The 27,749-nt window shown below is 40.8% G+C and overlaps 1 protein-coding gene across 1 annotated transcript; it reads right to left on the bottom strand.

The window, feature by feature from the left end:
* Positions 1 to 2: 2 nt before the first annotated feature.
* On the bottom strand, positions 3 to 27,359 carry LOC101160957 (Fras1 related extracellular matrix 3). Its single transcript, XM_023957553.2, has 24 exons — positions 22,190 to 27,359; positions 21,218 to 21,307; positions 10,653 to 10,799; positions 9,858 to 10,088; positions 9,646 to 9,771; positions 9,276 to 9,527; positions 6,711 to 6,860; positions 6,413 to 6,622; positions 6,130 to 6,327; positions 5,876 to 6,040; positions 5,569 to 5,751; positions 5,371 to 5,501; positions 4,075 to 4,233; positions 3,690 to 3,993; positions 3,476 to 3,607; positions 3,054 to 3,385; positions 2,773 to 2,965; positions 2,587 to 2,691; positions 2,166 to 2,293; positions 1,957 to 2,091; positions 1,756 to 1,882; positions 1,483 to 1,670; positions 1,259 to 1,405; positions 3 to 1,189 (listed from the first exon to the last, which is right to left on the bottom strand). The coding sequence occupies exons 1-24, from the start codon at positions 27,216 to 27,218 to the stop codon at positions 641 to 643; spliced, it is 9,411 nt and encodes a 3,136-aa protein (XP_023813321.1). The 5' UTR covers positions 27,219 to 27,359; the 3' UTR covers positions 3 to 640.
* Positions 27,360 to 27,749: the final 390 nt, after the last annotated feature.

Raw genomic sequence — 27,749 nt, 5'->3', positions numbered from 1 at the left:
ACTCATCCACAAAATAGTTTATATTTGACAATTACAGTTCTGATGTTTTTTAGCACCTAAATATCATTTGGCAACTGAACAGAGATTTTTCAAGTGTCATCAGGGTGAACTATCATCACATGCACTCTTAAATTGTCATCAAATTCCAGCTATAATAAGTTTAAATTTCCTAAAAATGAATGTAGGCTTTTCAAAATAAAAGTATCTGAAAATCCAACCTTGCCATGATCATCCAAGTATCTCTTTCATTTAACATTCAGTTCACTCTAATGTTCTCTTGCAACAAAAAATTAATCACATTATTTAAAAAAGTTGAAATGATTAAAAAACAGTTTTCGTCTTGGACAAGCTTGCATAACATTTGTGAAATTGCTTCATTTACTGCATGCAATTGTAAACAGATGCAACATTTTACAACTTTCAGCTGACAAAAGAGATTTGTGCATCCCTGTGAGAACAACCATCATCAGAAAGCCATAAAAACAGTAACATTCTCTGTCTGCAGACCCCAGGCACTGACGTGTGCTCTCCAGAGGCTGCACGGGGCTCTGTTCAGTGCAACACAGGTTAGGCATCTAAAGCACACTGAAGGAGACTATAAGTCTTTAGAGGAGATGGATGTTTGAGGGGAGGTCCTCTTTTAGACCTCAGAGCTGTCTGAGCTGCTCCACATACCTGCTGGGCCACAACTGTATCCAGCGTAGGCCGAAGAAGAGGAGGTAGTATACGGGGGGAAGTGCTTTTCTTTCTCCTTCTTACGCCGCAGCAGCAGAATGACTATGGTGGCAACGAGGCAGATGAGGAGAATCATCCCCCCGATCCCCACCAGCATGGGCAGGAAGGATGTATCTGGGTGCCTGGCTGAACTCTCCAACACGGGCCGCTCCACCGGGTCACGATTGGGGGACCATGGCTGCCGCTGGCTGATCACCATGCGGTCGCTTCGGTCCAGAGCGATGTGCTGGATGTTGGTGCCCCGGCTGTTTTCAACACCAATGTCCCTGGCCAGAGGCGGCCCAGAAAATTCAGAGGCCGCACGGCGGTGGCGAGCAGCTGTGTTGGGCCCCTCAAACGAGGAGACGCTGTGATGGAGATATTCCACGCTGCGCTTGCCAATGTTGCGGTTGGCATTTTCTCTGGAGCGAACGGTGTAGATGGCGTGGATGAACCATTCTCGACCAGCAGCAACCTGAAAAACCAGCACAACAGATTATGATCCATCCTCCCCTCTAATGTGTGGATGCACACAATTTCTGACCTGGAAGAGCGGTGATGAGGACAGGGAGAACCCATCTGAGCCTGGCTGTCTGATCAAAGGCAGTGCTCCTGCAGTGTCCTGAGCCAACATGGCCTGGAAGGCAACATCTCCAAAGGACGAAGCTTGAGTTTCTGGTTGAGCTTTGTCCTGCCGAACAATCACCAATATTTTTGCTAAAATCCACATTTTCTTCCCTTAATATCCCCAAATCTCTTATTTTTTACCAAAATCTTGAATCTGTAAAGTAGTGAAGGAGCATCTGCCAGGCAGCCATACTCCCAGTTTGTAGGGTTGTATTTGGGGACGTATCCATCTGCTCCAGTGCAGAGGAAGACTTTTTCAATGCTGCAGGAGAAGGAGTCACCCAGGTTCTGAACGGGGTCTACCATCACGCGACCATATATTGTGGAACCTGGACAATAAAATAAAAGAGGTAAAGAGGAAACTGCTCACCATCTCAAAAAACTTGCAACCACTAGATGGCAGTAGTGTATTACCTTCTGAGAACGCAGCATCAGTCCCTTCTCCAAAACCCATGGAGCCATCAGACAGCCAGAGCTCCTTCTTGGACAGCAGGAACATCTGAGTGTTCAGACTGAACTCTGCTGCCACTGGATCACTCACCTACAGAAAATGCATCACACACCTTATAGCAACTTTGTTTTTGGACATACTTTGATTTGAAATAGTTATCAAACCTGCTGGAAGCGAATGTCAATGTCAAAGGTAAGGGGCTCTCTTGGATGGCAGACAGGAGGGATGCTGAATTCTCCACTGGGAGATGCAATGCAGGGGACCAGTTTTACAGTGTAAGTCCCAGAGTAGTCCCGCACCTAAATGGCAGACAACCCAATCCTCAAATTGTTTAAGGTAAAGTTCCTTTGTTACCTCTTTCTTTTTGACTCACAGCAAAGTCAGAGACAAAGTTCCACTGCTGCATGGGCTGGTTGTATGAGGGCTCAGTCCGGACCAAGCTGAGTGTAAATGTCAGCCCGGGATGGTCGGCACACATCACCACAGATGACACACTGGTTCCTGAAAGGAAGGGGTCATAAACTTTTACAGCTGCTTTTCCTTCATTTTCAAGTAATTTTAGAGGATCTGCTTGTGTCACTTTTCCAACTGTAAATGCTCTATGATCATTTTGACATTTGTTTAAATGACCTCTGGCACTTTCGCACAGGAAGACCCCTAGAGGCGGAACTCCAGAAATAGATGAATATAGGATGTGGGGTATAGAGTAATCCAATAGGCGGCTGCCTGTGTATAATGACCCCATAAGACCTGTTTATGGTATGCATGTGTGCACGCTGGCGCCGTTCTCATACCTGGATGAGACATAACAAACTGTCCCCTGAAACGGGCCTCGGTCTTGAAGTTGACCACGAGGCGGCCCTCTTCATTTATGCGCATGCTGGTGGGATACATGGCTCCTTTGAAAGCAGAACACAATTTTACAACTTCACACTGGCTTTGCTTCTGTGAGAATATTCAAGAAAAGGCTAGAAACCTACCTTGAAGCTCAGCTTCAGGTGGACTGCCAATGCCATCCTGCCACAGAATTGCTGTGTCGTATACAAAGGTGAGCTTAAGCTCTGATTGCAAGTCAAAGTGCTGCCAGCCTCCAACCGCCACAGGGGAGTGGAAGACATAGGACACAAATAAAGGAACGCGCAGAGTGACATAGGACTGGACCAAGTTCAGCACCTGAATCAGTGAGAGAGAAAAACCTTTGAAGAAGCTGATAAAAAGGTTTGTGTACTACTTGATAAAGCTAAGCAGCACTTGCACATACTTGTCCGTCGGTGCCTATCGAACCTCCGCAGTCATTCAGCAGCTCTGACATGTCGTAATAGCTGGTGAACTCCCAGAGGCAGGCCTCCAAGTTCAGGTTCCTGTAGAAACGCAGGGAATTGGCTGAACGCATGATGGTGTTGTACTGGTATGGCGAAGTCTCGCCGATGATTTCGGGGTTCTTGGTTGCGTCTGTGATGAAGCCATGGCTGGTTTGGATCTCATTGAAGTCCAGCAGATTGGAGCAGCGGTGGTTGCCCACCCGTGTCCCATCTGGGCTCAGGGTGAGCTCAAAGTTGGAGAGAGGTCTGGTAGAGATCACTGGCAGCATTCCTGGTGAGAGAAAGCAAATCTTATGTTAAAATATTGACATTCAATGAGGATGGGCAGTTGTCTAAAAGTGCCAACAAATGTGACGCCTACCATCCATGTGAGGCATGTTGACATTCAGTTTGATGAGATTGGGGAAGTCTGCGTCATCCGGGCCAGTGTAGCGGATCTTAGCGGAGAAGGGTTCTGCTCCAACAGTTCCTGGGATGCGGGGCTGGCACATACCTGTGAGCAGGTTAGATCAGCTCAACCAATTCCACTAGTACTACTACATGTGTGAGTGGTAGTTTGCTGTGCCTCGGCGCACCTTCCTCAGTGCTGATTATGACGATGGAGCTGGAGAGCTCCAGACCAGCATCTCCGTTGGTATTGAAAGCCCTTGCTGCACACTGAACTCTGGACCCAGCTTGGAAGTAGACTGAATCCAAGGTGATTGACTTGGTGTTGGTGAAGAAGGTGTTGGTGTCCACCTCCCTAATGGGGCTTGTCACTCCATCTGGTCCAGTAGGAGCGCTCACTAGCCAGCGGTACTGGGTCAAAGTGTCATTGATGTTCTCCGCAGAGCAGATAGAACCGGTTTTGTCAAAGTCGTGGTACTTTGGATTGCATGCCTGGAGGGAAAGAAAATCAAGAAATTTGTTTTAAAATGTTTAATGTCACAATTTATTGAAAAACAAAACAACTACACCCACCGTCACACACACGACTGGGTATCCATTAGGTGGGCGGGGCCTGTCTCTGCTTCTGCCTGTGTCATCATACATGAGCAGGGACACAACCTGAGGAACTGCAGGGAAGGTGACGTCTGCCACACTGTCCATCTCCTCAATGTACACAATGGCCTTGTTCATCTAGGAAGAAGAGGGTAGACGTCATTTGGTCCCACATTTGCAAACTTGAACTCCCAATGCATCCTAGGAAGCCTTTGCTCAAGTTAATGCACAGTTTTTGAATCATTTCAAATGAACTAATAGCATTAATCTAAAATAACACAGTTTTATTTAATTTAACTGGATTACAGTAAGAAACAATCTATTATTGTGTTAAGGATTTAGTAATATTAGGTCAAAATGTACTTAATTTTTAAGTAAGTGTTACCCCTTTCCACTTTTTTATGGGCTTGTAACAATTAATATGACTCAATTTTACATCAGGTGGATGTTTTTTGTTACATACTGTAAAAAGAAGTTTTACCCTCTAGGTCTCTCTCTTTTTTTCTTTTATCATTTGTTCAAGTAAAACAATAAATAAAATATTTAAAAAGAAAATATTTAAGAAATAGTTAACCCCTCGATGCCTGAATTTATTTCCATCTATGACCAAAAAATGCACTAAATTTTCCTTTCAACTAGATGCTAAATTAAGGTAAATTCAAAGTTGAAGTGGTTTGATGCATATTTTCATCGAAAGGCGTCCAGGGGTTAACTCTGTTTTTGAGGCTTTTTAAAACTGAATCTTCTTTTGCAGGATTATTACCAAAGACGGTATTTCAGACTAAACAAAATTCCACGTTTAAAGTGGTGCAGGAAATAATCAACTGCTTTAGCTTTTCTTTTCCTGTTTTCCTGAAAATGTATGGTATTCATACAGACATGCGATTAGAAAAACCTTTTTTTTATTTGCTGTCCCAAATCCGTTGGAATTTCACAGTTTAATTAAGGTCTAATGAGGAGCAAAACAATACAGGAGGAGATGACTTGTCTGTGTAACGTGAGCGGTGTGTAGCTGATGAATGGTAGAATGTCACGGTTCTGTTTATAGGATGGTCTTTTTTGCTCCGCATCTCATTCCAGAGGGAAAAGCTTTTTATAAAACTGCGCTGCGGGTGTGCTGACAGCATTGCCAGCTGCTGCCGGCCTATTTTAACACAGGCTGACATGACATGACAAGCCGCGTGTTCATATGTGTAAACCTGCAGAGCTGCACTCTGCACAGACTGGACTCCAGCGGCTTTGTACTTGGGCGCACCACTTGATTTTTAAACCCACCTGTATTTCTGCCACCATGTTGTCATCGGGCTTCATGTGGACAGTGAAGGCCTCTCTCATCTCTCTCTGTCCATCATACAGGATCTCGATTTCCACAAAGTGTTCCCTGTCGCCCTTCTTGAACTCCACATCTTAGACACAGACATCGTGGTGAGCATTCTGCAAAACGCGACACAAGCTCCGACTGTGTTCCCTTACCTTCTGACAGCGGGTTGTAGTCCTCTCCAGAGGTGGCAGAGCCATCTTTTGTGTGAACCCTAACCACTGATACCTTTGAGGTGTCTCCAAAACGCAGAATGGGAATCTTCACTGTTGCCAAATTACCCTTCACTATGGGTTCACGCACGCTATACTTGATCTCAGAAAACTGGATGATGGCCTCTGAAGGAGAGGACAAAAAGAAACAAATGCAATTTCTAGGATTTTTCTTTTCTTTTATGCAAATTAAAATGCTTTGGATAAATTTGCTCTCAGCCCATGCATTTCCTTCCTTTACAGTACATACTGTCTTTGTTATCTGTGACAGTGACCAGCACTTCCTTCTGCTCCCCAACCGCGGCTCCATAAGGAGACTTGCTCTTGGGATTTCCCAGCACCAAACGAAACTCCTCGTCCTCTTCGTGGATGGAGTCGTCCATCAGCCTCACCACACACAACTTCTCGGACTCACCTGAGGACGAGAAAATGGGGAGAAAACTGAACAGGTGTGAAGAGATCAGAGATAATGAGAAGCAGAAGAAGAGCTAAATAGTGTCTCACCTGGCAGAAAAGTGACAAGCGATGCATCTGTATTTGGCCTTTCCATGTAATCCATCATGACCTGAGCAGAGCCCTGCCGGGTGTAACAACGCACTGTGGATGTGAGGCTGATGTCTCCACTGCGGTACAGCATGGCTCTCACTTCCCCCTCCGACTCGTCCACCTTGTAGCTTCCTTCTTTAAACTGAACCTTTGGCACTGGCAACACAAAAATCCCATTATCCAAGGTGGTCTTCAAAAGGTTTTTCTGCAAAACTTTTGTTGTGCACATTATTTTGCTTACAATCCGTGACTGTATCGTTGATGGTAATGGTTGTTTTGCTTGGTTCTCCCAGCACAGCGTTCATGGGCATCCTCAAGACCAGATCAAAAATCTCAGGCCCCTCCAGCTCCGGCTGACCCAGATCATCCAGGATGGTCACTCGAAATGTCTGCATTGTCACTCCTGGGGCAAAGTCCAGGTTGCGACTTATGCCAACGTAGTCGAGTCCAGCTATCAAACAAAGGAGGCACAAAGTTTCTGGAGTTTACTGCTGTGAGTCTATAACCAGTGAGTCCTTTGAACTGCTGTTTTTTTTTACCTTCTGCAGAAACAGGATCACTTTTCCTGGAGCGGACAGTGACCGTAGCAGTCTTGGACAGGTCGGTGCCTGTCCTCCAGACCTTTACCTCCACGTAACCTGAACTCTCATCAACCGTATACTCAGTCTCGCCAAAGTATAAAGAAGGTTCTGTGGGATAAACACGGAAGTCAAAGCAAATACTATGCTACTACTGTGCACTTTCTAGATGTCTTAACATTCAACAACACAATCAAACATTAAGTAAAAAAACTTCACACATGTGTGCTTCTTTGCAAAGAGTTTAAACACAGGTGAGCATGTTCTGTCCAATCCTCTGCTCGGTCAAATTTTCCTCCTCACTTGTCCAACTTGACAGCTGTCTCTGATCTCCACTCAAAGACTTGAGGATAAAGCTGAAGAATGAGGCGTGGGCTCACACAGAAGGATGTGTTCATAAAGGGATGTTTCTAGTTTGAAGATGGAGAGGTTGATAAGAAGCCTGGTCAGGGGAGAGGAGGCTTGCAGAAACAGTAGAAGCAGGGGCCAATTTGAACAAGGGATAAGGGCAAGAATTCAAAAATTCATCTCTCATCACCTTCATATAAAAAGTGCTTTCATCGCTGTGAGTCCAGCTAGTGTTCGGAAAAATCAACTGACAGATTTCCACAGCTTCTCATTCAAAGCTGAGGGCAAAGAGTGAAAAGTAAGAGCCGTAAAGATCTTCACGGATCATGTTCACAACGTTTGTCGCAATCTGAAAAAATGTTATGGGTAGGAAACACAGACCAAAAAATAAATAAGTAAATTAAGAAATTCACTTACAATGAAGAATCCACCTATCATGAAATATTATGCTTCATCTTTCATGATTTTCACTCAAACCCCCCACAATTAGATTTTTCATTAAATAACATACATTCTAAACTGTCAACATTTTATGTATCAGCTTTAAAGAACCCCAAAACATTGAGGGTGAAATTTCTAGACACTTCAACAAATTACATTGATTCCCAATGAAAGATTTTTGTAACTTTTTTATCTTTTTTGGGGGAGAATGCCAACATGGCAACTTTGAGCTCAGCAGGGGGGAGATTTGGGTAAACAGAATGACAATAGAAGGCTGATGTTGGTAGAATTCCAAACCACAGGTTTACTCAGGCAGACAGATGGTTTTAGAAAAACACAGACACACTCTGAACCAGATTTATGGCATGGCTTTACTTCCTCCAGACCCTCCAAGAAGAAGCATCGCGATCAACTGAGATGTTGCTTTTTTCTCATGTTTGAATGTGCAAGCTGGTTATTTATCTGTGAAGTTCAAATGCCCCCCAAGCTAATGCAGCAAATTCTATGTAGTGAAAGCTGCCACAGTGGCAAAGAAGATGCGAGGAGGGGGAAACAAAGCTGGATATTCCAGTCTCAGGAGTCGTATTTCCTTTTCACAAAAACTATCAAACACTGGGGACGGCGGGAAAACATGTCAGTCATGGAGACAATGGTCCCCCCTTTCTCTACCACCTGCTTTTTAGTCCCTGCAGACAAAAGGATGGCCTCTGCATCTCCCTCAGCTCGCCCGAGTGTCAATGAAGATGGTGTTGGGAGGGGGATGGGCGTGTCACTATGGGTATGCAGCAAGATTTAAACTTCTTTTAACGGTTCATGTCTCAGAGTCCCCCAACACCTGTGCTTTGATGCATTTTATCTAATGCAGGCAGACGGACTGAGGACAGAGAGCAAGAACTTTGAGACCACGGACTTTGGAAGACTTTGGAATCACAGAGTCTGGAAAGTGTCTGTGAGATTCTTGATTGGAGATGTGTGTTATTACAGTAACTGCCCACATGAGTTACTTCTTGTCACTTAAGCCTAAAGCTATATTTGCTCTGGGCATGTGACAGTAAACCTGCATTCTTGAACGTACATTTAGCCCATGATGTTCACACTGGACAAGAGGAAAGGGGCTTCTTCTTCTTCTTCTTTTTCCACTGTTTACTAGCACATGTCCAACAGCTACAGCTGGAAGAGGCTTGGTGCAAAATGTGGAAGCAATTCAAATATGGCCAATGTTGCTCCAGGCTTTTTCTTTCACAGCTCTGTTCCGATATAAGACAGACTTGCTGTCATGTAATTCTGACTGCAATTCTTAATTTCTCCTCCATGATCAATTTTCAAACGGTTGGCACTTCCGTGTGTTAAAAAGGGACATCATCAATACATCAACACCACCAAATCTGAGTCCCCCTGATTGGTCAAAGTTCAACCAGGTTTAACTTCAACGTGCGTTTGCATTGTTTATGTAGAGCCAGAAAATGGTTGTCGAAACTTGTGTGACACATGAATGCAATAGTTTTGAATGCATAAACCTGAAATGCGCATGTGCACGTTTACATAGACTTTTCCTTGGAAGTGGTCACGTAAACGTACCTTAAGAGGCTCCTTGAACCCAATTTTCCACACACAAAATCTTAAACTATTTCCACAAAAGCTACTTAAATATAACAAAGCACTGGAAACCTCTGTCTTCCCATCCTCATTTCTGCTGTACTCGTTCCACCCGGCGGAGAGAGAAAAAGCGCCACTCACCATCATCACTGTGTGCCAAAATGGTGACTTTGGCTGAAGGGAACTTGGCACCCAATTGGCCCCCCATCGGCATACTGAGGCTGACATTGAAGCTCTCCTCGTCCTCGTAGAGGGAGTCATCAATGATAAGGATGCGGCAGACCTTTTCATGCTCATCCTTGTCAAAGCGCAGCACAGAGGTGTGATCCTCCGGCCGGCTGATGTAGTCGGAGTACGACAGGACAGTGCTGGGTATGGTGCCAGTCGCAGTGCCTGGAGAATTGTGGAAGCAGACAGAATGATACACCATGGGCATAGAAATGAGACAAATACAGTTTTTATACGAGGATGATAAACTAAATTCTATAAATATAAAATGGGTTCCTCTCACCTTGCTGAGTGTAGCAGATGACCATCAGCTCCTGGTTGGCATCTCCTGAACGTCTCACTGGAACTAACAATTCTCCAATATCCTCTTCTATTCTAAATTCAGACTGAGGAATGAAGACAGTCGATTCTGTATTGATAAAAAAAGTAAAAATTTAGACATTTATTTAAAAAGTTAGAGCATTATTAAAGTATTTTAAAATGCCAAACTTCTACCATCTCCAGGGTCCACAATCTCCACGGTTGCAGTGTCAGGATATTCTAGCACAGCCATGACTGGGTCTGACAGCTCTATTTCAAATGTCTCCGAGGTCTCAAACTCCTGGTCTGTAAAGATCTTCACCCTCCAGGTAGCTGTGGTCTGGCCTGGATTGAACTGGACCTGCTTCTGGGCTTTTCCTCTAAAGTCCTTGTCCTTCTCAGCTGTGCCATCTTTAGTCGCAATACCTGCCATAGAGGACGCAAGTGTTTGGTAAGCAAAAAAGGCTTTGAATTAGGGCTAGATATAGTTGCCAAATATCTGAATCCATTCAATTTTGAGTAACAAGTTCAGTTTAATTAATCTTTTTTTCTCAATTTAGAACTAATGTAGTTTATCTATATAAAAACAGTTCCCACATTATTATTAATTATAATCACAAAGGTGAAAATTTCACAGAAAAAGTAATTTTTTCGAAAAAATGCCCCTAAAAGTAAAATCTACCCATGAATTTGATAAATTAATATTGGATCTTATGAATGAAGATTGAGTTATTCGATTTTTTTTTAAATCTGGACCTACTTAAATTTATGTATCTTAGGTTTTCAGGTGAAAAAGTTAGGGGCAGCCATCCACTGTCAAAGGTTTAGTGTAATTTTGTTGTTTATTGTATTATTAAAAAGGCCAAAGGTTGAGAAAATGATTTCATATTAGCTGATTTGGGAAACAAATTATTAATGAAATATGCTTCTGCAATGATAATCTAATATGACTTGTCATCAAACTGTCATCACATCAATATTATTACTTACTGACAAAAGACGTTTCTCCCAAATAGCCTCTGCGTTTCAGTATCACCTCCAAGACTTTGGCATCTTCATCTACCAAGTAGTATTCCCGCTCCAGAGAGACCCAGGCCCAGTTGAGCCGGAAAGGCTGAGGTTTCAGTTTATTTCCAGCTACAGAAAGGGGGAAAAAAAAAATCAAAGCTCTTTTTCTTTGTACTGTAATCTAATTTGCTTGAGTTAGGAATCAGTGAAGCCCATGATCTGCAATCTGAGGTGGGCTCACAGAAACAAAAGAAGGCATTTGGAGTTTGGAAATGCAAAATCCTGATTATTTTCCTGAGGCATCCCTAAAATTAAATGCAGCCTGTGAAGCTTTTGATTCTCAGCCACTTCCAAATAAATGCTATGTCTTATTTTCAACCTTAAAATGAGGATTTGGCTTCTACACTTAAGCGAAGGAAAGACAACCCAGGATTTAAGTGAAAAAGTTGGGGCTGCATGTGTTAAAGCCGACTCCAAAGTGTGACTGGAAATGCAAAAAACCCCACCTCTCATGCTAAACGCAAGATCTTTGCCTTAGTCTGACAAATTCTACACATTCTGGGTTTATTTTACTTCATTTGCATGCTTTACAGTTTATTCAATAACTTTTTTGGATTATATTTATAAAAGTTTTCAGATAAAAAAATAAAAATCAATAAAAGATCTCTCTCACTCTAATCCCATGACTCCTGTAATCCCTTCAAGTGTCATCTCAGTTTAGATCCTTGGTTTGATACGCTCTATTTAGGGTACTTAAAATAGCAGATTCTTGATCATAATCTGAATAGTTAGACCAAAATCTGCAAACACATCCTTTGTGTTATCCTTCAGTGAGGTGAACCTGGTGACCTGTGATGTGTGATGTGTGACATGTGGCAGGCCTGGTGGATTATTTCAATCTGAATCACAGAGGTTAGAAAAAGGAGGGCTGTCTCGGTTTGAACAGCTGGTCAGCCCCAGGAATCTACAGGAACTAAGAGGAGCAAGAAACATTTATTGAGATTTTAGGGGAATGAAAAAAAAAATCAGTCTACATGAGACTGCAAGTTATCTTTTAAAAGGACACGAGAAAAATCAAATCTTGAAAACAAGAATTTAGGCTCATATAAACAAACTCTGAGCTCAGGTTTGCGTCAGTTTTGAAGAATGAGGCTGCGGTCCGTTTATGCGATGTGACAAAAGAGAATGAAAGCACACAGGAGGGTGTTGTAATTTGGAATGAAAGGAGCACACTTCCTCAAACCCACATATCAACACTAGAGTGGTCACTGTTTAGGAAAGCTGCATGCACCTTGAGGCAGAGGCAGCAGAAGCAAAAGGAGGTGGTCACAGCAGGTGCAAATTCAGAAAAAATGACAAATATATTCAAATAGGTATTCTATTATTTTGTTTGTTTTCTTCTGAAGTTAAACACAAACAATAAATCTACAATAATCTGATTGTTTCTGAGCCTGAGATACCCTTAAAGCTACTAAATGAACACAGCTAAGCCAAAATGACAGCATCCAGTACACTCACCTTTAGGTTTTTGCCTCTTAGCAGAACACAAAACCATCACGTGAAGTAGCATGAAATAATTTCATGGGCTGCTTTACCTTGTGATTTGTAATGTGACCAAAAAGACTTTTTAAATCAAAGTTCTTATAGTTAATGATAACAATTAAAGCAACAGACCAAAATCTGCAAACAGATTTTGGTCTGTTGCTTTTATGTGGTTAAAAAAATATGCATTTTCAGGCCAATGCAGAAGATAATTGATTTTGGTCAAACTTTAGTTCCTGATGTGTCAAAATTGACAGTTGCTCTTCAAAAATGTGTAACTTTTCATGGTCTTTTTCTGAGCTTTCATTTGTGTGTGTTTCAAATTACAGACTACAATTTGTATCAAACTTGCATCCAACATAAAGCTAATATTATAAAGCCTACTGCATGAATAATGCTAATCAATTTGTGATGCATTCATAAAGGTTGAATAATAAACATTTTTAACTGTATATAATGCATTAAATATTGCACTTAGTAAGGCAAAGTAGTGCATGAAAGCGGCTAAAAAATTATTTAATAGTTAATTAATGCTTAATTATGCATTAACTAACATTAAGAAAAGGAGTCTTAATATAAAGTGTTACTGAAGTGTTTTGGCATTTAACTCAGTTATTTCTTTAATTCTCTTACAGCTTTAGGATAACGACATGTACATTCTGAGTGCTCTGTCTATTTAAAGAGATGTTCAAGGAGCAGTTGGCTCAAAGTAATAGGGACACCCTTGAAGGTAGAGATATGCCCTTCTCTTAAAGAGTTTGCTGGCTAAAATCCCAACCTTGGAATAATAGATAAATAAATAATAATAAATAAACACAAAGCTTTATGTGCCCTATATTTTAATTTTGATGTTACTTATGAAATATGTAATTAGCCAGCTGGATCAGTGCCCTTGGTATTTTCATTGACATTGACTGACATCCACCCATGAAAATGTAAAAAAAAGAAAGAAAAATCTTAAGGATTTAACAGTAAATAACTCTTTGACAGAGGTTTTTCGACACATTTTCTGTACAGTACAAAGTGATCAACTGTTAAATCCAGAAGAGTCAAATGATGTTTATGCTGCCTCCTTTGGGTAGACAGTGTACAGTTTAATATTTAAATAGTAGAAAGTTATATTTGGATGGTAGATTGAGTCTTAGGCTGGCATAAGAAGTTGTTCATTCATCGATGTTGTCTTGAAGGGCATGTTGTTTCATCCATGTGAATTTGTTGAAAATTTTGTGAAATTTGTGTTGACATTATAAAGTTTTTGTAGAACATGATGAAATGAATTCTACGTGCTGGTGCAAAGTAAAAGAGAAGTTGAAATCTGGAAATCCCTGCCAATTTCTTGAACAGAGTGATTGCAATGATTTTAACTTCCAGTTTGTTGCAATTTCAGTGTTCAGAATGATATTTCAAAACTAACTTCATCCGGTTTTTAAACATTTTTTGCATGAAAAGGATTTTAAGCAGATGGAGAAATCATAAAAACTGTAAAATATAAATGGTTAACTTAAAAACTGATAGCAAAGTGGTTTGTAGGTCAGAGAAATATGTGAAATGGCAATAAAGAAGAACGAAGATTTCATCAATTAATATTAGGTATTTCAAGTGATTTTGTATTTATGTTTTGATTACAGTTTTATTTTAAACCATCCAAGAATTTATGGGGAACAGACGCACGCCATCATGGCAAAGAGGAGAGAAATAAGTGGTTGCTGGTTGATTTAGGATAACCCAAAATAATCATTCTAACAGTATATAATTTATTTAACTAACTAACAACATGAGTAATTGACAATAAAAGAGGAAGAATTGTGTTTGGGCTTTTCTTTTTTGTATTACCAACCCATTTAATTGTGTTTTTAGGCAGCTTTAGAATTTATTGCTCAGCAATACAAACACTCTTCTGTCTAAAATGTATGATGGGGAAATGGTTCTCTTTTAAAGATAAACTCTGATGAAAATAGTATTTCTAGTGCTTTTAAAACGTTCTTGTGGCATTTTTGCGAAGACGGAGGACATATATAAAGAAAATTAAGATTAAAACTGTATTTCTAAGTATTTCTTTATTCAGATTATTGGGACTCAGTAGCAGATGCAAAAATGCCCTCTGTAAAAGTATGTAGGTGTGAAGTAGAAGCAATAACGGCAAGCCTCAAGCTCCCAGCTCCGTTTCATTCCGATGCATCCACTTTTATTTAAATAGATCCATGTATGTCTTTGTTTTCCTCGTCTGAGCTGGCATCTGGCTCAAAACTATACGGCTGGATAGCTCCAATATTTCTCAGCATTTTTTTTGCATTGGTATTCTTAGGTTGGGGTTGTTAGAGGCTGTAGGTTAGTGGGAGACAGTGTAAACAGATGGATGATGGAAAGTGAGGGAAGCTTACTCCAAGTCAGCAGTTACACCACAACTCAGAGGCAAATTCCTAATGAACTACTGGCGCTCTAGAGAAACTATGTCCTAGAAAACAAAACAGGGTTTGTGTTTTTGGATAAAAATAATAATAAAAAATGGCATTATGATAATTACAAGACCACTAGGAATCCTTTTATAATAAAATCAAAAGATGACAAGAGTGGGATTTTAAAACCTTTGGCTATACTCAACACTTTTAAACTTAAGGAATTTACTTTATTTAGGAATAACCTTAGGAAAAGAAAAACAAAACTACTACAGTTTCTTTTGGGTTGACAAATTCAGTGTTCTCTCATTCCTCTTTTGTCTCTCTCTCTCCTGCCACACAATGCATGGAGCAGAACAACAGCTGTACACAAACCTCCTCCCCCCATGTTGCCCTTCCTCCCTGAGAAACAAACTGAGAGGGACAGGAGGCCGCAGTCTGGGTGGGCCAGGTTTACCACCATGGTGTACCTCCCATCCTGCCCCTACATTGTTCACACCAGCAGAAGTGAGGAATCTCCTTTTTTTTCCTGAGTGCTTTTGTTCTTGCTGTCAGACTGCAAGTTCTGTATCTGGCACGAGTCTCAAAGAGTCGAGAATTAACCAGGGTTTCTCATAGTTACACAGAAAACAAGCTTTTAGGGGAGACTATGGATGCAAAGACGGGTTGCTGTCGAAACAGCCTCTGCTATGTGATTTCAGATGTGATTGATGGTCTGATTTACAACAATTTTCACGACACTCATTCTATATTGGACTCTAGCACTAAAATCCAACGCTCCTAGTAGCTGCTGGGGTCAGCTCACATTTCCATTCGCTCTCAAACTGACAGTCATCATCATTTATTGTGGGATGACAAGCTTTATAGGCTGCAAACATTTCCACAGGGCACTGTTGGCGGCAATTTAATAAATTAGCTTGACTGTTATTCATCCCTCAGATGAGCAAACACGATGTATGAGAGATGCACTTCCAGTTCAAATGTCCATATGAAATAAAGACTGGCAATGACGAAAGAATTTAGAGATTGTTCAAATACCAGTAAACATTAAAGCTGCAGATTTTTCCCTGCAGCAGCACTTTCTTCATGAGCTCGTATTTGGACAGCACTGCTGGCTCCATCTATACATAGGTGCAGAGGGATTGTGGGCCTGGCTGGAGATATCATTGGAGCGGAAGGTCAATATGAGACTTTGGCGCCCACAAGTATGACGCAAGGAAGAGCAACCTGCTAAGAATATCCTCATCAAGTGACAACCACCCGATTACCACGTTTCTTCATCAATCATTCCGTACGTATAAAAACAGGGAAGTTCCAGTAAGCCGCTCACTGTATTTTAATCTCAAGAGTTGCGGGTTTGACTTGAGAGGCTTTAATGGTGAAGTAAACAGAAAAAAAAACTAAACGTGAGACGAGTCATTGACTTCCTCTATGCTCTCCAAGGAATTTACAGCAGGAGGCAAAAAGTCTGCAGAGATTCTGCAAGCAATTTGTCACGGTCTGAGAGACACTTTCTCTGTGATCATGGGTCACAGAGAAAGTGTCTCACGGTCTAAGTGACACTTTCTCTGTGACTCCTGATCGCCACACTTGGCGTCAAAGTGACACATGGGGAAATATAATAGCTGTGAAAACAGTACAGAGAAATGTCATGTTTTTAAATAATGCAGTCTTGACTAAATTAGATTAAAAAAGAATGACTGAAACAGATGGATAATTCAAACTTGTGCACAATTAGTTGCTTTAACACTTGGGTAGTTCAGCAGACTTCGTTAAGACAATATCAAACTTTTCTTTGATTTGGTTCACTTTTACTCACAATTGCAAAGGTACTTATGTGGGGACAGTGTTACAGGAAACAAGTTTTGACCAGAAAGGAAAAGGAAACAGAAAAAGGAAAACTGACTCCTATGATTATTATAGTGAAGGATGATAACAATCTGGTCTGCAGCACAGTTTGTTTGCAATCACACTGTGAATCACACTGAACCACACTAGGGTTCATTTGGAAGTGAAAAACCACTGATGTCAGTGTGAACCCTTTTTTGTTGTTTGGTTTGAAGAAAAGCCCTTTCCATTCCTGCAAAACGAGGAATTTCTAATTCTGATCTAGACCAAAGAGCCTATAGTGTTAAAAGTGCCCCTAGTCTCTGTGGAAGGTCAGTCATAGGTGCATTTGTCCATTTGCTATATCTCAGCATTTTTATGGCTATAAATTATGGGATGGCCTCGAAGAGAGACCAGTTACAGTAAGAAACCTCTGTCTATTTATCAGTTCTTTCAGTGTGTTCTGAGTCTCCTGTGGGGATTTCTAAACCATCCCACTAGCTCTTCGGAATGTGGAGGAATAGCAGAACTGCAGAACAGACTTTGCAGTCTGGGGCTGAAGTTTGCTCCATAGCTTTGAGGGGGACCCTTAAAGTAAATTTTCAATGCAGGGCTGCCTCACCCTGCCTGTTTCTCAGCTCTTCCTGCACTTCTTGCTGTTAATCACCTGGATTAGGTTTGTTCAGTCGATCAGAATGAGTCAGTCAATCTGAAGAAAGCAGAACAGAGAAAACAGGCAAGGTGGTAGATCTAGAGGACCAGGATTGGGAAACTCTTCTTTAAAGGACTTTAAGGGATCTCATGTGATCATGTAGTTTTTTTATATTTAGCATTATCTATACCTTACAGTTTCATGAAACAATTCCCCTTCCCCACAATTCAGTTCAATGGTGTAAAATACGGTTGGGTTCTAAACTGAGAATTGTGGCATCCATAGTTGCTTTATGACATATAAAAAAAGTAAACTTTGAAGTACTGGTAAATCAAAACCAAAGCCAAACTAAATATTTGTAAGAATTTTAAGGCTTTATGTCAAATGTAAAACAGTTTTTTCTGTGGAGCTTTGTTACATAATGCTCTGACATAAGATACAAGTTATAAATTCAGACAAAAGTCTAAATACTTAGGGCCATTCAGAATGTTCTTTAGTTTGCACCAAAAAAAACAACTACCACATTGAACTGAAATCAGCATTTTTTCCAGTGTGCTTCAACTCAGTGACAACTTTGGTGCACACTGCAACCCCTTTGCCACAGGGGGAGAGGACGAGAATAACTTATCCGCCCAAACATCAAAGCTCACGCTCTTGAAGCCATTCAAGCACCATAAATCAAGGCAGAAAACATGACAAAAGGAAAAAAGAGACCTGCAGAACATGATTTGTTACCACAATTTACCGAAAAAGAAAAGGGAATCCAAAGAGGATGGAAAAGAAGGAGTTGTCGAGAAATAGTGATAACACTCCTGAAAGGGTTCTTAGGGGAGAAGATGACCTTAGAGGAGAACAGAGTGGGGTGAGGTGGAGGACTGAAGGACCTCCTCCAAGTCACGGGGGGGTCTCAACTGTGGCTCCACTAGGTAATAAATCTCCTCTTACTGTTGACATGGGTGACATGCAAGATCCCCAAACATAGATATGAAGTAGGGATGTAAAGGAGTGTCAGTCATCATGAGATGCTGCATTGTGGTATCTGAGAAAACGGTAATTGTCCACCAATTTGTTGCTAAATTATAGGAAGGCACATCTTCTCTATATGTTTGGTATCAGAGAACACCTAGGTGAGATGATTCTCCTCTCTTCCCCAGACACTCACCTTTATAGTGAAAGCCTGCAAAAATCAGGCTATCTGAGATTGGGTTAAATTTTCTGCAGAGCTAGGAGTGTTTGACCCCAGGCTTTGAAAATGAAACCCCCTTGGGCCTTTTCTCTCACAAATACACCTGTCTGCCTCGGATACCACTTCCCTTCAAGCCCTGACTCAGTCTGTGCCGATGGAGTCTGGAGTCTCTGAGGAAGTACATTCCTCTCCTTGACTGAGAATGATCACATAACACTTCACCCACCAGGGTCCGTCCTCCCTTTGCAGAGCTCAGCCGACACACAAAAGAGATGTCAATGAATCCAAAGGTTTCCTTTTCTTCCTTCTATGTTCATTTGAAGGCCTTGAGTGTTTGAGCAATAAAATCCAAGATTGGAACCAAACCCTTGTGTCCCGTTGAAGGCATGTTGGGTTCAGAGTAATATTTGTCAAGTGTGTAACTGCTTGTAAAAACAAGTATTTATTACTTCAGCGTCTTACTGTTTGAATGACTGCAGGGAGTTTTTGACCTGGTCACTTCCATGCAGTTTATTGCTTGTCTCAGGAATTCCCTGAAGACAGAGCGAACAGGCTAACATTTCTAGGGTCAATGCCATCATTAGTAGGGGATTTAGTGGTCTAGTAAATAAATAAATAAAATAACTTTACAATACTTTGACAGACTATCGACCTGTCCAGGGTGCCCCCTACCTTCGCCCACAAGTGGCCGGCATCGGCTCCGGCAGCCCCGTGACCCCGACAGGATTAAAATGGAAGAAGAGGAATTAACGAATGAATGAACTTTACATTAATAGCAGCTGTTAAACTATTTAAAAAGATGACAGCTGTAATCAAGTGTCCTCTAATAATTACTGCAGCTCTAATTGAGTTCTTGAAACCTTAAATGCATCATTAAGAGCAGAAGAGACTCAAGAATCAGCTTTCCTGTACAACTTTGGGTAGTAATTTGCAACAAAACAAACAAAAAAAAACAACTATGTACAACAAATAAGAACCCCCCCCCCCCCCCCCAAATAAAAAAAAAAGGTCATGCATACATGAAAGTAAAGGGTTATGAAATATACCAAGCTAGCTCATTGCTTCAAAAAAGCCACCAAAAAATCCTTCAATCCTGAGATCTTGGAACAATTAATATAAAAATTACATTGTGGAATGAATCTCCACAGGTAAACAATAAAAAAAAAACATCATGTGCGACAGTATAGAGCTGCACAAGTTAGAGAAATAAGACTTAACATCCAGATGCCATTATTCAATTTCAAGACATCATGTGGATGAATGATAACCTTCATCATCAAGTGTGCATGCCATGTTAACTTGCACAATTCATGACACAATTCAAGCCAGAACATTATCTGAATAAAATGGCCTATCCTTAAACATTTTCCTTTCTTTCTTTAGCTCACATACAACTCACTTTTATTGTCATGACAAAAAGTAAATTTCTGCCCTGTGTAAAGTAGGACAGAGTTTATTCTGTCTTCTGGCAACCAGCCACTTTGACTGTCTGTAAGCCAGCCATCAATCAGCATGTCTGCACTGAGTCCCGCTCTGTTTCAAACTGATTGCCCACTTCCGACCTTTCACACATGACACCACCAATGCCTCAACTGTTGCTGTGCTTGTGGAGCACCTTCTTTAGATACTGATTATTTAAGTGCTGATAATCTCAATAAGTCTAATATGTTAAATATTGTGTCCATGGGTTTGGCAGTTCTTTGTGGATTTGTTTATGTAGCAGGTATGAGTGTGTGCCTGACCCTTATTTCGAAGACAGCCTGCTGCATTACATGTCTGGACAGGAATCTCTAAAAGGCTGCAAAGACCTTAAAGTCACTTCTCACATCTTTGCATCTTAGGGGTGATCTGGGGTCACATTTATATTGAATATATTAGGTGTTTTAAACCAAATTATTGAATGAATGCTAAAAAAATATCTGGTTTCCATCAGTGTCTTTTTTATTAGATTTGAAAGAAATTAATCACTGTGTTTCCAAATGAGTTAAAGCAAAGTCATGACATTGGAGTGTCAGCTCTGTTAACTGGAAAACACTCTTTCCAAACTCAGACTTTCTAGAGTGCAAATCTGCACTGACCTGGAGTTTGTCCTTCAGCACAAACGTCCCAACTGTTTTGATTTATTAGCAGATTGTTTGACCATTAGCATGCACTGCAGAGGCATGCTACTGCATGTCCAGCGTAACATTTGCACCAGGAATCACCCCAGCACTTCACACAAGTGGGTCATCGACTAGTTCATCTTGTTTTTATCTGATTGTTTTGTTTCCTAAATAAACCTTTTTTTATGTGTGTAAAATTATGAAAGTTATAAATATGGAGTTAATGTCCAGGCAAGAATATTGAAAAATAAACATATAAGTTCATTAATAAAACTGTAAAAACAAGGTGTTGTTTCAAGCCTGTGTGATTCTACCAGCTGCATTAAAGTAGCTATGAGTGAGTTAGTGAGAAAATTTTCTTTTTGAGCAAGGCTAAGTCATCTAGTGCCCATAATGATATTAAACATGTATTTTCCAGCATTTGCTCAAAAGCTTAGCTTTTAAATAGAAGAAATTCTGCAGGAAAAGTCAGGACATGGTGTACAGCAGACATACACAATATCAATGTCTTAAAAGAAAAATCCTCTTTGTTGTCAACAATAATAACATTTAAAACATTTCATGCTTTTAAGCCCACACTTAGTGTCTAGCTTTGGCTCCTTTGACTCCCTGTCCTCTAAAAGTTTCTGTTTTCTTTGATGTGAGCAGAATAGACGCTTCTATCAGGGGCAGATGAGGGCTACCCTAGGTCTTGGGAACGCAAACACATCTTAATTGACAAAACAGGGAGTTTCAGTATGAAGCAGTATACAAAACGTTTGATAGATCCTGAATAAAAATAAGTCTGGTAAACTATTTCTCAGTTTTTCTGCCTTTATAAAAAAAATAAAAAGGGTTCCTACCATTGTCTTCAACTGTGAAAAAGAAGATATCACTTGTGGCGTTGTTTCCATCCAGCAGCACATAGCAGATCTTCATTTCATTGATGTCAGCTGTTGGTGTAGCAAATAAAAATAATGAATACATTTAACCGATGGTATGAAAAAAAGAACCATTTTTTTTTTTAATAACGAGAAAGCTACAAAATAATTAACCAGAGTGATTGATGTTTTTCTTTACAATAAATACATTCTCTCTAAAAAAGTTTTTAAAACTTTTTTTTAAACAGCCAAGCAGCATGTGTGATGCATTGTTTTAATAAAAGTGGTATTTTACTCATTCAAACTATGCTGAGTGTAATAAAAAACACAATGGAAAAAAACCAAAATATCTAAAGAAGGCAACAACAACTCACGATGGCTGTAAAGTACAAAATGAATTGAAGGGACTATCCGTTTCGTACTATTCTCCACCACCAGCTGACTGAGGCTGAACTATTTTCTTCAACTTTCTAAAAGAGATTTAAGATTTTAAAGATTTTTCAAGAAACGATATATTTTACTTATTTGGCATAAAGCTATTTTTATTTTAAAGTCAAGGCAATTTAGCTTGTAACTTAAATGAGCTTATTTCTTGACAATTGCATATTTTGCTGTTTTTTAAGGTGACAAGATTTCATGGGTCTCCAACAAAACAAATTCTTCTCACATACTTTTGGTGTTCAACCAATCAAGCAGGCTATGCAGTAAACTGGTTTATTTCCGTTCTGAGGAAGATTTCTTTCTTGAACTATTGAACTAATATTTTGAATGATGCCTTCAAGTCATAACATGAATTATAATGGTTTACTTTTCCTTTAAACATCCTTAAAACTTTCCTGAAAATCATATAAATACCATCGTATTACTTTATGCAAGAAAGTCTAGTTGGTATCTCGACTTTTTTCGTCCTTAAGACTTATATTAAAAGAATAAATTTCATTTGTTCTATCTTACCTTGTGTGAAAGTCTTGATGCTGTTGTTGCCCAGGGCAGTGTTGATGATGAAGCCATGCAGTGGAGCCTCAGACACAGTGTACTTAAGGACCCGGTTAGGACTGTCTCGGTCTTCTGATCGAAGGACCTTACTACTGATCAGAAAGCCAAGGTGTCCTGTTTGGAGAACTTTCAGTGAAGGAGATGCTTTGTTGATCACAATCTGGGGTACACCGTTGTCCACTGTATTGATGTGAATGGTCATCATTTGGGGCTTGCGTGTCTCATAAACAGTATCAGGAAAGACATAAAAGTCTGTATGGGTCCCGTCTGTGACGGTGAAAGAGAAGCTGTCTTCATTGGTCTCAGTGCCGTCGTGCTTATAGCTGATAAGGTTTCTGTTCAAGTCTTGCTTGGTGAAAGTTGTGATTTGTTGGGTGTTGTTGAACAGCAGCTGGCCATGCACTGGAACCTGTGTGACTATGAAGCGCAACATTTTGTCTGGAGTGTCCCTATCATCTGCAGTCAGCTCAAATGGTGTGATGAGCTTATTTTCTCCTTCTTCTACAATAAGTTTGTGTACTGTTAAGATGGGTTTTTTATTGTCTACATCAGTGATAGATACCCTGAAAGTCCTGAAGACAGGATTGAAACCATCTGTGACTTCAAACTCAAAACTGTCCATTTTCACCTCGTCGTCTGAGGTGTGGATGTAGTAGATCTTGTTGCCAGCTAGTTGTAGCTGGGTAAAGGTTGAAATGGGAACACCTGGGTCGTCAGTACACTCCAAGTGACCTCTAACAGGTGCTCTTGTGATACTGAAGCTGAGGTACTCATCAGGACTGTTGATGTCGGAGGTACTGAGAAGGTCAGTGGTGAGAGTAACTTTTCCCCCTTCTTTTAGTGTCACACCTTTGTTGATAACATCAGGAAAAACCATGTCAATGCTTCCAATGTTGATGTAAAAGTAACGGTCAATAAGTGGATTGTTGCCATCAGTGACATCAAATTTCATCAAGTCACGAATGCCCTCCTGACCTGTGTGCAAATACTGAATAACTTGTCTGTCAATTTCATCCTGCGTAAAGTTCATTCCCACTGTTATATTTCCTAACACATCACCAAATTTGCTAACGCGCTGAAGATGACCTTGCCCAGGCCCATATCGTAGTACATAGGTTAGTTCTTTGTCTTCAGAGTCCAGATCTGTTGCCTTTAAAACTCCATTATTTATGACTTTTGTTTCTCCAATCTCTACATCTAGACCATCATTTATAGTCATTCTTGGAGTCTCATCGTCAACAGGAATCACCATAATGAGAATAGTTTTTTCCACTGTGTGTTTTCCATCAGAAAGCCTGACTTCAAAACTGTCTTTTGTAGTTTCAGAATCATCATGTTCGTACACAATTTCTAAAGCGTCTTTGATCTGCTCCAGGTTGAACCTTTCCACAGGGATAGTGCCCGTGCCAAGCTGCTGAACTATCATACCATGCTTTGGTTTTTTGATGATCTCAAAGAATAGATCATCTCCAGGGATATCAGCATCAACTGCATTCAGAATTGGTGTGTCAATAATGACATTCATGCCCTCCATTACTACAAATTCCCGGATGAAAATCTCAGGCTTTTCGTCATTGGCTGGAATTATGACTATGGGGAAGAAGTGGCGCTCAGAGAAGTTAATACCATCTGAGCAGCGGAAAGTGAAACGATCCTCAATAGGTTCAACCCCTTTATGAATGCTTTGGACATAGTAGATGTGACTGAGAGAGACGTCTTTAATGGTAAAGGCAGTAATGGCGGTCCCAGCTCTTGATTTCTCAGAACCCACTGCTGGGGAGATGTTCTCCACATAACCCGATGTTGGCTGGACAATTATAGTGCAGATGATGTCATCATTGTTGGTGTCAACATCCTCAGCTTCAATATGGTCCAGAGTAATGACATTTTTCTCCCCTTCAACAACAAGAAGCTGTTTCCCAACTCTGACGATGGGTGGTATGCTGTCAACAGGAAGTATGGTTACATGGACGGTAACTCCTTGGATTTTGTTGCCACCAACAACCCACTGTTCAGACATATCTGAAAGAGTTAGGTTAAAAGAGTCATGTTGTTTGACTGGTCCAATTTCTCCGGATGTATGGACATATGCCACCATTCCATTAATGATTTCTTCCTGAGTAAATCTCTCAGCAGGAGCCCCATTAACCAAGATTTCACCCAGTCTGGGAGGTTCTTCAACAATGAAAGTAAGCATGAGATCATCAGTGTCTTCGTCTCGACCCTGAATGATATTACTTGTAATTTGTGTTGCTCCAGTCTCCAAGACATCAATGGAAGTACCAAGTACACCACCTGGGAGCATAATTGTTGGAGTTTCGTCATCGACTGGCTCAATGGTAATCCTCACAGAAATGGGTACCTCGTGGAAACCATCACTCACAGAAAGCTTGATGAAGTCACTGAGGGATTCTTCACCACTATGTATATAGGTTAGGCGGCTGTTAGCAATGTCGTCCAGAACAAAATTTTCTCCGTTTGACATGTCAATTCCTAACTGCTTTAGCTGACCATATTGAGGAATCTGGGTCACAGTGAAGATGATATTTTCATCATCTGTATCAGTGTCAGTAGCATGCAGCTCCTTCGTGGTAATAGTATATGTACTTCTTTCCATCACAGTAAATCCTGTGTTGGTGATAAGTGGAGGCTTGTTATCTACTGGCTGTAGAAAAATTGTAAATAGTCCATCTGCTGTATTACCAGCAGTGTCTTCTACAACAAATGTAAATTGAACTACTTTTGGAGTGATGCCAAGCTCCTGATCTGGAGGCTTATAAGCTATTTTGTGATGATTGACCTGGGCTTGCGTGAACTCTGATATTATAGTGTTAGGGTTCTCAGTCAGCACAATTGCACCTAAGGGAACTGGATTGTTCTCATCTGTGTCAGTTGGTTGTTTTGTGATAGTGTATTTCAAATCCCTGTCATTTGAGTCTAGATCAGTATAACACAAGAAACTCTTTCTAAAAAATGTAAGTTCATATTCTTGAACTGTCATGTGGAGGGTTGTGCCTGGAAAAAGCTCTGGGGGTAGATCGTCAATGGGTTGAATTTTAATGGTGAATGCATGTTCAACAGATTGATTTGGAGGGTCATTATCATCTTGGACACGAAACACAAACTGATCTGTTACAGTGGTGGTACTATGCGGCCCAATGTGACGATAGAAGAGTTTTCCATTAAGGATGTCCTGCTGAAACCACTCGGTGACGACCCGTTCAAACATCTCATCCGTTTCACTGAATTTCCACTGAAATGGATCCTCTGGTGGCTCTACTTGCCTAAGCACAAGCTGTCCCACAGTAGAATAGGGTGCTTCCAAAACAAACTTAATAGTAGAGTCCTCTGAGTCAATATCTGTGGCACTCAAGATAAAAGGAGAAATTTGCATAATTTCATTCTTGTACAGAACCAGCCCGGTGTTTGCATTAATAATAGGTGGCTCATCATCAGTGGGAGCGATGGTTATTGGGAACAAAAATTCTACTTCATTTCTTCCATCAGTCATCCTGAAAATAATATTGTCACTGTATGTGTCGCTGCCATCATGCTGGTACACAACAATGCTGGCATCTAAATCAGTGGGTGTAAAGGACTTTCTGCGTGTACCGAGGACAGACAGATCTCCATGCTTTAAGCCATCGACAACTCTGATTCGTACATCCTGCAGGTTATCCTCATCACTAATCTGTAGATTCTGCGAGCTGGAGAGAGCTCTGGACTGTCCTTCAAACAATAACTGTCCGGTATTTTTAGTTGCAACCGGAGCCAAGGTATTCATAGGCTTCACCACAATCATAAAAGCAAACGGATCAGACACTGCACCATCAGTATCTACAATTTCGAACTCTAGCTGGAAAATCCTCTCTTCATCTGAGTCCTCTGCAGGTGGTTTGTAAGCTATTTTTAGGTCTTTGATGTCTCGCTGATAGAAAGAAGTAATGGGGAGGTTCTGATCGTCCGTGCTGATGATATAGCCATGCTGAGGGCTCCGAAAAGAAGTAATGTTGAAAATCAGATCATCTGGATCAGATTCAACATCTTCAGCAGCCAACATGTCACTTGTAATAGCTGTCATCACAAATTGATCAACTTCCATCATCATCATGGCAACAAAGCTGGCTTTGGGAGCAGTGTTTTCAGCCCCCTCCCTTATTCTAACCATCATTTGAAAATATTCTTGCATTATTGTCTTTCCATCATTATCTTGGATCTCTACAATCATTGGAACATAGTCCCTGTTTGGTGAATTGGTTTTAGCAGTGTGTTTGTAGCGAATCCCCAGCTTTACAAACTCATCACAGTCAACCATTTGGCCATCAGTTGGGTTATTCAAAAGTGCGCCATACCTGGGAAGACCTCCTGCACCAACCAGGGTGGTAATCTTACACTGTGTGACACCATCCTCAAATGAAAACTCCAAAGCTTTTTTGTCAATGGGATTGCTGTCGCCATTGAGCTTTTCAACATTGAGGGGCATATTCCTGGTGAGGATCTCGAGCTGCTGGAAAACCACCTCGACCTCCAGCATGAAAGGAATGATGACTGTGTCTGTGTGAGAGTCATACCGAAGCTGCAGCTTTACACGATCCGTGCTGGGGCTCCGAGATCCAAAATGAGTGTATTTCACTTCATTTGCTCCAAAGGAACAGGGAAACTTTTTCGGGGTCAAAATCCCAGGTTTCTGGCCAAATGGATCATTGTCCAGAACTGTGATGTGGCAGCGGTCACCAGGCTGAACTTCAGTAACAAGATCATTCACTGGGTCCAGAAACACGGATCTTCCAAAGGGTACCCTGATCCCATTATTAGCAACTATTATATTGTCTTCAAGAGGTCTAGACCTGTGGTAATGGAGCTGAGCAGGATCAAAGGATTGTGAGAAAACTGGAACAAAACAGGAGTTGAGCGATAAAGTCACAAGCAGGCATCTTAAAAGCACCCTCTTTTGACAAAGTTGGAAACTTGGCAAACAACCAGCCATGTCCACTGCTAGTTGCCTTGCAGTATGTTGCAAAAATCAGCAGCAGATGGATATTTCTGCTGCTGGCTGACAAAAAATCATTCAAAAAAAGTTTCTCTGATGACTTAGACAAAATCCTGTCCTCTGTGTGTGGGAGAGTCGTGTGTGGGGAATGCTGCTAGGCTCTGCAGGTAATAATGAAACAGTAGACAGTGACAGACATGGGCCCCTCCTACCTTCAGCACAGGGAGGGGAGACCTCCACCCCCCTTTGCTAATTTAAGAAGGATCATTGGAAAGGACTAAAAAAGTGCTGCACTAACCCTACTTTAAATCCCCTTTTCCCTACTCACTGAAGAAAAAAGTAGCAATGTGAATGACTTAACCCCCACTAGAAAAGATTCTGTTTATTTAACTCATTTCTTGTAAAATTATATTAAATGCGGGCATAAACCATGTTTTATTCAAACATTTTAAAACTTTAGTAGAGAATATAATACTATCAGCTTATAACTTTCTTTCTTTTTTGCAAAGTTAGTGCCAACAAATTTAT

This window comes from Oryzias latipes, chromosome 1 (genome assembly GCF_053564925.1).
Source record: "Oryzias latipes strain Hd-rR chromosome 1, Olatipes_Hd-rR_3.1".
Classification (NCBI taxonomy): domain Eukaryota; kingdom Metazoa; phylum Chordata; class Actinopteri; order Beloniformes; family Adrianichthyidae; genus Oryzias; species Oryzias latipes.
Note: the sequence above shows the minus strand (reverse complement) of the source record. Positions and strands in the feature narration are given on the sequence as shown.

Bases quoted from the DNA above. Each gene is read 5' to 3' on its own strand.
- LOC101160957 (XM_023957553.2), bottom strand. From the start codon at position 27,218: ATGGCTGGTTGTTTGCCAAGTTTCCAACTTTGTCAAAAGAGGGTGCTT. The intron at 9,772-9,857 runs GTAGAAGTTTGG...TTATCAATACAG, and splicing joins GATTGTGGACCCTGGAGATG to AATCGACTGTCTTCATTCCT. The intron at 9,528-9,645 runs GTGAGAGGAACC...ACAATTCTCCAG, and splicing joins CATCTGCTACACTCAGCAAG to GCACTGCGACTGGCACCATA.